The sequence below is a fragment of the Etheostoma cragini genome, chromosome 7 (genome assembly GCF_013103735.1).
Source record: "Etheostoma cragini isolate CJK2018 chromosome 7, CSU_Ecrag_1.0, whole genome shotgun sequence".
Classification (NCBI taxonomy): Eukaryota; Metazoa; Chordata; class Actinopteri; order Perciformes; family Percidae; genus Etheostoma; species Etheostoma cragini.
In genome coordinates, this window is record NC_048413.1 from 27004745 (window position 1) to 27015542 (window position 10798).

At 42.4% G+C, this 10798-nt stretch overlaps 1 protein-coding gene across 3 annotated transcripts in view; it reads left to right on the forward strand.

The window, feature by feature from the left end:
* The window catches only part of stk38a (serine/threonine kinase 38a), a 17742-nt gene that overhangs the window by 5781 nt on the left and 1163 nt on the right, over nt 1–10798 (forward strand). For 2 of the 3 annotated variants that reach the window (XM_034875841.1, XM_034875842.1), the window contains exons 4-12: nt 1056–1178; nt 2835–2918; nt 3007–3130; nt 3546–3700; nt 5514–5616; nt 6523–6584; nt 7661–7778; nt 8604–8727; nt 10126–10221. In XM_034875841.1, the coding sequence (XP_034731732.1) occupies nt 1056–1178; nt 2835–2918; nt 3007–3130; nt 3546–3700; nt 5514–5616; nt 6523–6584; nt 7661–7778; nt 8604–8727; nt 10126–10221 (989 nt within the window). Of the gene's footprint in view, nt 1–1055; nt 1179–2834; nt 2919–3006; nt 3131–3545; nt 3701–5513; nt 5626–6522; nt 6585–7660; nt 7779–8603; nt 8728–10125; nt 10222–10798 lie in introns of all 3 variants that reach the window. The other variant, XM_034875840.1, reaches the window with a different exon arrangement.

Here is a 10798-nt window from a genome sequence, read left to right on the forward strand (position 1 = left end):
TGCAAAGGAACAGGAAATGAGGAAGGGGGCAAACACTTTTTCACACCACTGTATTTTGTTTATTTTCTTCAAGTGAACTGTATGTATTTAGATTGTCCGTGTAGATTGTTGTATTAGCAATAATTTCCTGAATTAATTTGATTAACAAAGGTCCTGATTCAAAAACATTCATGATACGATAGCATTTACTTTGGGGACATTTCAGTTAAATTACCAATTTAGCTTGGATATAAAATAAGATTCTCAGAGAACATCTGCTGTAAATTGTACAAGCAACCCTCAAATCATTTTTTTATAATGTACCAGGTGAATTTAACCCAAAAGGGGTTAAGAAAGTAGTTTACTGGCAATTTTAAGAGATATTTGGCTGATCTAAATCCAGCTGTGTGTCACGGCAGGTTGTTTGGCTTTCCTCTGTGGCTCCAGTATCACGTTAAATAACTGTGACTTCTATATTGACCAAAATAATTAAGATCTTTTTCCCCCATAATCCATCAGCCCTGATTTCATCCTTCTCGGGGGGGGGGGGGGGTTGTCGCGGGCAAAACACCCCAAGCCTGAGAAGTAGGGGTGAATCATTGCATCCATGCATTGTAATGCAGAACTGGCTGATTCTGCATCGATGCAGTAACAGACCATAATTGATTGTGATGCATCTTGATATCAAATGTATCCGACTTGTTGACATGATAATCTTAATCGAATTGTGAGACGAGTGAAGATTCCCACCCTTACTGAGAAGACAACTAGTTCATAAAAACCCCAGAGGCAATAACACAACCACAATAATAAAGAGAGCAGTGATTTAGTCTGACCTCGGCTGAACTGTGTTCTGATTTAATTACTTTGTAAACAGAAGTCATTGGGAAATTTACAATCTTTTAATTCATCCATTTTTTTGGTGGGTGGGCTAAAACTGCAAGACATTGCACTGCCATCACAAGATGTTAAATTCCTGGTGGGTCTGTATATAATGATGAATTTTATGAATGATGTTAAATAGCGAGGTTGCATCAGATTCTGGTGTATTTCAAAGTGATGTCCGTGTTCTGCAGAAACGTATCCGGCGTTCTCAGCACGCCAGGAAAGAGACAGAGTTCCTGCGTCTGAAGCGTACTCGACTGGGTCTGGAGGACTTTGAGTCCCTGAAGGTGATTGGGCGAGGAGCTTTTGGAGAGGTAACAACCTTTTTTACATAAACACTTAAAACATGAGTCTCGTGTGCCATTGCAAGCAAGCAAGCGGTCAACATAGATTCAAAAATCTGGCTCACAATGGCGTGTGGGTGCAGACTTTTGGGTAAAATCTTATTTAATTGGGGTGCTTGGGTAGCTCACCTGGTAGAGCAGGACCACATATTGAAGATTACCCCTCAATGCAGCAGCTGCAAGTTTGACTCCGACCTGCTGCCCTTTGCTGCATGTCATTCCCCCTTTCATGTCTAAGCTGTCCTATAGAAATAAAAGGCCTCAAAATCATCTTTAAAAAAAAGTCAGAGGTTTGTGTGTTGTGGCTTGTGTTTTGAGTTAGTGTCACAATCAGGAGACATAATGTCTCATAATGTAAACCCTAGCAACTACTTCTCACGGCATACTGTTTATTTTTAGCCTCACATGTGAGCGAGAGCGGGCGCCTCACTGATTTCATCACTGTGATCAAACACTTCTTTCTCTGTCTGCTCTTTCAAACTTCCTTTTATCTAAAATACACCCTGTATCAGCTGAAACACACATTATGTATATACTATTTTACTTATTGGATTAGACCAGTAGTTCCCATTGTAACACTATAACGAGGGGAGTGTGGCAATGCTACGAATAAATAAATAAATAAATAGATAGATAGATAGATAGATAGATAGATAGATAGATAGATAGATAAATACAGCATGGGTCTGCTGCTCTGCTAGCAAAGCTTGTGACAGGACTTCCAGGTAAACGTACGGCAGACGATGAAACTACACCAAAACACAACAAATACCACAACTAAGAGCAAGAGTGGTGGCCCAATCCATGTGTAGCGACTTCTTTAAAACCTCCATAAGCCGCTGAGTCAAGGAGCAGTCAACACCTCTATCACCTGTACTCGCCGCTTTAATGATCCAGTTCCACTTTGTGATATGTTAAAGATTTATTGTCCATTTCAAAACAAGAAAAAGCAAACCACAAAATCTAGTTGCACATGACAAATAATGTGTGAAGGTGAATGTGGATGCAATGCAAGTTGCGTTTGCAATCAACAAAAAATGGAAGAAAACCCAAATTCAATTACAATGATTATTGTGTCAGACCAACCACATTACGTCCTACATTACGTAATAGGTCATTTGAGTTATAACCAAATACATACATACATACAGTAAATACATGCATACAGTACATACATTCACACATACATTCATACATAAATACATGTGCGTTTATAGGATCCATGCATGCATGCATAGATCCTATAACATCCAGGAAGCGGACTACCAATCTTTCTGTTGAATTGCAATGTCTCATTGACAAAATCTGACAGAAACAGCTAATTGTTGCGTGCACACCGCGCTCTCTCTCTCTCTCTCTCCCTCTCTCTCCCTCTCCCTCTCTCTCCCCACCTAATGGAGAAACAGCTCTAGTACAATGATGTGTGAACACTGCTGTATCACACTGGAATCAAATATATATATGAAAATAGGTTAAGCATAGCTAATATGTACATAAAGGCCTAAATATATAAATATCTCTCTTGCTCTCTCTGTCCCGGGGATAGGAGACTTGAAAAAGGAGGGGGTTGCAGAAAAAGACGAGTCTCTGTCTGGTTGTTGTGATCATTGCTGTGTTTGCCTCCAGGTTCGTCTGGTGCAGAAGAAAGACACCGGCCACGTCTACGCCATGAAGATCCTCCGAAAAGCTGACATGCTGGAGAAAGAACAGGTGAGGCAGGAGAAAACACACTGAATTGCTGCTGTTGGAGATCATCTTGGACATGTTTTTAACTGGTGCGTGTCCCTCTGTCCGTTAGGTTGGACATATCCGGGCTGAGCGGGACATCCTGGTAGAGGCAGATAGTCTGTGGGTGGTCAAGATGTTCTACAGCTTCCAGGATAAGATGAACCTCTACCTCATCATGGAGTTCCTGCCTGGAGGTATGAGCCCTTAACCCTACAGAACAGTACTGCCGGGGGACCCTGAACGCATCACAAGCCAGCGCTGGTGTTCTGGCAGAGATGGGGACTTGAGTTCAAAACTCAGACTTGCATAACCTATAACCTACCCATGTAATACGTAACATATCTGCTGCACGCGGCCACACATGACGACCAGAATTCTTTGAAGCGAATCATTAATTTTACCTGAAGAACGTTGTATGGAATCATCCATGTTGTTTTTGGGCAATTAGGTTGAAAGAAATCCATATTTCTGATATAAACCACTTTGAAACGGGTCCCTTTGACCCGAGGTCAACACGAGTGTTAAACCCAGCCTGTCAGAGATGCTTGTTGTCCATCGCTACGCAACACAAGTGCTGGTGTGACTGTAGTCTCCGCTGTTGTGTCGCAGGAGACATGATGACCCTGCTGATGAAGAAGGACACTCTGACAGAAGAGGCGACTCAGTTCTACATCGCCGAGACGGTGCTGGCCATCGACTCCATCCACCAGCTGGGCTTCATTCACAGAGACATCAAACCCGACAACTTGCTGCTGGACTCCAGGGTGAGTCGTGGTCAACCACCTTGTCACCTTGTCTATTACGTTACCTCAGTCAGGAACACTGTCATCATATAGATGTAACCATCTATGCACTTTAAAATACCTTTATTTGACGCCATTTGCTTCCTTTCAGTCTACCATATAGTCATTGTCTAGTGTTTGCCTGTATGTCTTGTGTGTCTACTTGTTTGTGTGTTTTTGTTTTTTGCTGTTATTGAAGAAAATTCTGCTGCTGTAATAACGAAATGTCCCCGTTTTGGGATGAATAAAGTCTAATCTAATCTATTGCAACAAATTGAAATACAGTTATACTTGGCACTGATCAGCTCTTAATAATAAAGTTCCTTGGATCAGCCAATCAGGAAGTACTATGTAAAAAGTTGACGTGAGAATTGCTGTGATGGGTGTGTGACTTGTAGTAATGTTAGTTTAATCAGCGGGCGAATTACTTCCGTGTCCTTGATGAAGAACTTGCTTTTTCATTGTCAATTTGTCTGGTAACCTGGTTGTTACTGGAGTCTAAACATGCGTTTGTTCGTTTGTTCGTGTTTATTGTCCCCACGGGGAAATCATTTTGCAGTAAAATCACATCACATGGTATTAAATACAACAATAGGACAGACAAGACAAGGAAGAAGAGAAACTATAACACGTATACATTGCCACTCATAACATAGACCAAAGCACTATGGGGGGGGGGGGGGGGGGGGGGGGGGGGGGGGGGGGGGATAGGGTTCCAGACCAGCTGGGAGAAAGGGAAATAAAAAATTAATACACCAAATCTACCTATTATCGTACAGGGCCTTCCTTATTAAGGAGTTTGATGACCTGTGGAACAAAGTAGAGCTTGGATCTGTTGTTTTTAAACATTGGAGCACAGTATTGTCGTCCTAAAGGGCAGCAGTTCAAATGAGGAGGCAAGGGGGTGCTTCTGATTATCCACAATCCTGATGCCCGATAGTTTGCTAGAAAATACACATACGCTAGGCACCCGGTAATTGTCCGTCAGACGTCGTTGGACAGTCTGGCGTGGCCGGTGACCGGAGTCCGTTCGGTGTGCTCCACGCCGTCGTCGGTCGGAGGAGCCGTAGGCGTTCGTTTCGGCCGATTTTGACTTGTTGAATCGGCGAGTAGGCAGTCGGACTCGATGAATCTGACTTATGGAGAGTCACAGGAGTTGCTTCAAAGCCGGTCTCGTCTCTTAGGGACCTGTTCCCAGAAAGTCCACCCTTGTGTTGTCTTCCCGTTAACCGTGAACTTGTCCTTCCAGGTCATAATTGAAAATGATTTATTTTTTTGTGCTTTTCCAATATTTTTGTTGCTTTTTCTGATTTATCGGTCAGTTTTTCCAGATTTTGGCTCTTTTTTTTTTTTTTAAACCTGAGCTGGTTTAATAGTAGGTTATATACTTATATACTTGTAATTCATGGTCAACAAACCTAATTTATTGAACATACATTTTTAGTTAACCCCCATGTTGTCCTCCCTTTCAAATTCGACCCGTTTCAGTTTTTTTAGCACAATGCTATTTGACTTTCTCAGTATTCTGTTTTTATAAATACTTTCCATACTTGAGCGTTGGAATACCCGATAGTTTGCTGGAAAAACTACACATACGCTAGGCACAGCCCCTCTTCTTGCCCTTCCTACTTTGCATCTGCAGCCCAATGAACCTTAATATACTTAAATTTAACTTTATGATGTCTTTATGTGCCACTCAGCTGGAGGCTGATCTCGAGCATGCACACCTACTGTCTACACATCGCGTGTGCTGCCGACTTCAGTTGTTCTAATAGTGTCTGTTTTGTGTTTTCAGGGTCATGTGAAGCTGTCTGACTTTGGTCTGTGCACGGGGCTGAAGAGGGCTCACCGCACCGAGTTCTACAAGAACCTGAACCACAGCCTGCCCAGTGACCTCAGTAAGCAAAGTCAGGCAACCCCTTCCTTTTTATCTCAACTTTATCTTGCATGTGTTCATGTTTTACCACTCAAATCTGTTATTTTTATATATGGATGTCCTGATATGTCCCAAGGCTGTTAAAATGAGCGCGATGATGACAAATTTAACACAAATTCTTTTTACCAAGTAAAGTTACATTTAACTCATCTGTTGTTGCTTGATGGGCTTGAGTTTGCCATATTATGCTTTCAGCTTGTCGTTTGTCAGCATATCTTTTGAGCATACGTTATCTTTATTTTACCTTTTTACGTTATTCTGGGGAATATTCTAGACAGTATTTGTAATTTATTTGGATTGTTGCAATAATAATAATAATAAACATTTGCTTCGAGCAAGCAAAATTCCACGCTCCCATGTTGATAAGAGGGTTAAAAACTTAAAAAATATCCCTTCTAATGTACATTTAGAACAGATCATACATGTGTGTTTAATTTGCAATTGATTGCGAGTTAACTGTGGACAATCATGCGATTAAATATATTGATATTTTAAATATCGATTGACAGCCCTAGGACATATAAAACTGAAGAGTTTGACCATATGTAGTCTCTGTAAAAACTGTTGTCTTAATATACCAGGAATGATTCCACAGTGGTTAAGATTACAGGGGACTACAGATTAAAAAATAGCCTTTTGTTAATTGCCACTTTAAAATGCAACTAATTGTGGCATTTTTAACCCCACTTATAATCATGTGTTTTATTAATTTTCACTGTCCCCTTCTGAAATAAACTGAATTTAAGTGAAGATGCTGCACACATCAGGCTGTATGAGAGCTTGTGGGGGGGGGGGGGTCGGGGTCCGGGTCCGGGTCCGGGTCCGGGTCCCCAGCTTGCTTTAACACTGAGCCGTCCTGTCTCCACAGCTTTTCAGAACATGAACTCCAAGAGGAAGGCAGAGACCTGGAAGAGGAACCGGAGGCAGCTGGTAAGTCCAGACGGAGACGTGATAACGTCCTTTTGAAGGTGGCTTTTTATTGTGAATGAATACAGCACGAGTTTAAAAAAACATGTCAACATTGTTAGTTTTTACTCTTAGTTCTGGTATCGGTACCAAAGGTTATCACATATAAGGGTTTCTGTGGAGTTTTAAAAGAAGTCTATAAAAAAAAAAAAGGCCTTAAAAACTCTTGAATTGGCTGTGTTTCACAGATGTTGTGTTCAAGGTCTTCAATGTTTTAAACCGGTTTTAATCTCCCTACGTCCTCGTAATGCTCCCTCTGTATATAAGGGGTTTCTGCAGGTTTCACCAAGTCAAATTTAAGACTTTTTAAAGACTTTCTTTTGGCTCGTCCAAGTAACTTAATAGCTATATATTTATTATTACATTATTTTTTCTCTTTGTAGCTTTCCTTCAATTCTAATAAGTTTATTAACTTTGGAAGTACTTTTGTAGCTCTGCATTTTGTTGTACTTTTATGTTGTGATAATTATATTTATTTTTATTTTATTAATTTATTAGACAGGGACAGTGTACATTAATTAACATCGCTGTAAATGCACCAGAATTACCCAAAAGGCTATTTTTCATCCGTTGTCCCTGGATAGATCTTAAAATTGTCTCTCTATAAAACAACAAATCAGCAATATTACAAATTATAGGACTTAAATTTCTTCATGTAGTTCTTTAAAAAAAAGTCTTAAATTTGACTTGGTGAAACGTGCAGAAACCCCCTTCTATTCAGTATCACTGAACATATCCAACACCACAAATAATTCAGTTTATTGTCACTTCCACAGTGTGTTTCACAGGCTCTAAGTGATGCCAATGTAGTCATATTGTTTATAGATAACGGTAAAAGTGCCTTTTGTCTCGAAAGAAAGGCTGAACAGAGAACAGAGAGACTCAAATCCAGATATCTGTGATGTGTAAAACCCAAACTCTTGCAGAAAACGGTGGGTTCATGTAACACCTCACTGCTCAAAAAAACTGCTTTAGGAGCCTTTTTAATCTTTAACATTAAAGCTTTCTGTTGTTCCCTCCCTGCTCCTCTTCTCCGACAGGCTTTCTCTACCGTGGGAACCCCAGACTACATCGCCCCGGAGGTCTTCATGCAAAATGGATACAACAAGCTCTGCGATTGGTGGAGCCTGGGTGTCATCATGTATGAGATGCTGATAGGTAAGGACTCAGTGGAATAGGGCTGTAATGAGACGTGTATGCCTCCCCAGGCCTTTTGGTACAGGGCCGTGTAACCCAAACATATCAGAGATGGTTTAGAACAGGGACGCCCCCAACTCAGTGACTTCCTGTATCTGTGTCACATGGTTGACCACTGCCATGCCCTCTTTAGGAGACTAGAGTCGAATGAGTGATTCCAGCGGGAGAAGTGAACACAGATTCTGAGCGAATCTTTCGCCCCGTAGTACCCAAAGTAAATGTTGGACCCATCATGAAAAGGGAGCTGAGCCAGAAGGCAAAGCTCTCGATCCACCGGTCAGTGCTCGTTCCTACCCTCACCCATGGTCATGAAGGCTGGTCCAGCTGGGAGGAGGCCTCGGGGAAGACCCAGGAGCTAGGTGGAGGGACGTCCAGCTGGGAGGAGGCCTCGAGGAAGACCCAGGACTAGGTGGAGGGACGTCCAGCTGGGATGAGGCCTCGGGGAAGACCCAGGAGCTAGAAGGAGGCCTCCCAGCTGGATAATAATATGTTATTAGGGTGCCACCCTAATCCAAAGAACCTGAGGACTCTGGGGAATAAGCTCCGCAGTAGGGCATCCCTGCTCAGCCTCTAAGTACAGCTGATAGAGTTTGCTCTGTATTTGCATATTTTCTGCACTTTTATTTTTTATTTTCCCCATTGTACAGAATCCACATTGAACCGTGACCCCAGAACCGAGACTTTGGTGTAACGTCAGACCCCTACGATGGAACAGTTTTCACCTTATTTACCAAAATGACCGTATGTGGTTTAAAAAGATGTTTTTGTTCCCCTCGCTGCCTGCAGGGTACCCCCCGTTCTGCTCCGAGACGCCTCAGGAGACCTACAGGAAGGTGATGAACTGGCGAGAGACGCTGACCTTTCCTCCAGAGGTGCCCATATCCGAGAAGGCCAAAGATCTGATCCTCAGGCAGGAAAACCTCTCTTTTTGTCTTTCATCACAATCACTTGTGCACTCACTTGATATACTTGTTGTGTAAATTGATAAAAGACTCATTCACTTGTCATTTTGAACACGTCTAAGTTACCCTAACCCTGAAGCCCAGTTCAGAGGGAAGATTTGCGATAAGATGAGACTTGCGAAGCACCAGTTGTGAAAGCTGCCACTTCGCACCAATCAGACGAGGCGGTGTATCATCTCCATAGCAACGACTCTTTGTACTTCTGACGTTCAGGCTTTTTTTGCAGCAGCTGGACGTAGGCCATCATTCGTTCCGTCTAAATATGAGTGTGGATAACGTTAGTGAGAGTAAGGTACTTGCTGCTAGGGCTGCACTTCGTGTCGTTTCATTCCCCCGTCGTCGCTGTCTCAACTTGCGCAACAAACACGTTGCAAAAGGCTGCAAATTACACACAAAAATGTGTTAGTTGAAAGAAAACAGGACTTTAAAATAAAATTGTTGTTCTTTTTTTTTTTTTTTTGTGGGGCCTTTACTTTTTAATTCAATGCTCTATATCTTCAATAAAAGAACATGCCCTTTTTTATGTAATTTTTCATATCTTATTTATGTGATTCACTGCATGGTTTTGTTTTTTAGGAATATTTCTTGGGGCTTTATCAGGCCTTTATTCTACCAGACCAGTTGAGGGGGGGGGGGGCATGCAGCAAAACCTCTATATACTGAACGGGCGCCTGCTCCACCAGCTGAGCCCCCCCCCGGCCGTGATTCACCACTTTGTTTTAATATTTTGTATTTAAATTTTTAAAATGTTGTTATACTTTATTTATTCCACAAGGGGAAACTACGCTGTACACTCTGTTGTTATTACACACAGGCCTGAAGTACACACACACGCTCAGGACCTATACACGCACTAATGGAGAGATGTCAGAGTGGGGGGGGGGGGGCTGCTCATGGAAAAGGACCCCGAGTAGTCGGGGGTTCGATGCCTTGCTCAAGAGCACCTTGGCAGTGCCCAGGAGCTGGACTGGCACCTCTCCAGCTACCAGTCCACCATCACACCAGCGTCGCTCTCTGGCCACGCTCCACCACATTCGTTGGTCCGTTTCCAGCCAGCTGTCGAAATAAAACGGTTTACTTAGTTTCTACAGTTTGTAGCTGACTTCGCCAGCTGACGTTTTTATAACAGGAGACGGCTCCTACGTTCTATAAACCAGCCTCGGGGGTCTGGACCAGCTGAGTCGGGCCGCTTCAGACCGCTGAAACTTCTCCTGCAGTGTCCTAAAACGGTTTTGTCTCGTCGCAAATCTTCTGAATCTGAATCTGAACCGGACTTCGGAGCACCTTAAGTGTTGTGTAATGAGTTGTTGAGTGTGTGTGATGTTAATGAAGCGTTGTGTGAGCAGGTTCTGCTGTGAGGAGGAGCACAGGATCGGTGCTGCGGGGGTCGAGGAGATCAAGTCCAATCCTTTCTTTGAGGGCGTGGACTACGACCACATCAGGTGAGAAAAGCTATCACGTGTCTGTGTTGACCCTTGTGTTGTCGTCCCCTCAACCATGACAACCATTTGGTGTATTAGGCCAACTACTTCCAACATTTTTGTCACTTTTTCAATGTTGTGGGTGCTTTTTGATGTTTTTAACGTTCCTTGTGACAAAAAATTTACAGTTGACTGAAAGCTTGTCAAATTTGACCCAAGGGACAACATGAGGGTTAAAGGACCGTTATTACAGCGATACATTTACAATCTTTTATTTGTCTCAGATGATTGGTATTTCAGAGTAGACTGACTGTTAATAACGGTGTCTCTACTAGGGACAGGGTGCCTACGGGTGCTTGAAATCCTTGAAGATTTCAAGGTTTTTAAGTTGTTTGAATTTTGGATGCAAGGCTTGAAAATGCTTGAATTTGTATTTGATTTTTATTCAACCCGTTCAATCGAAAATATTATGATAAATCACGTCGAGAACAGTGTCTGTAGGAGTGAGCGAGGACCGGCTGCCGTGGTGAAGTTGGTTGTATATTGGAAGTTTAAAATCCATAATCGATTTTTTGAATGTGTCTAATGTGTCTGACCC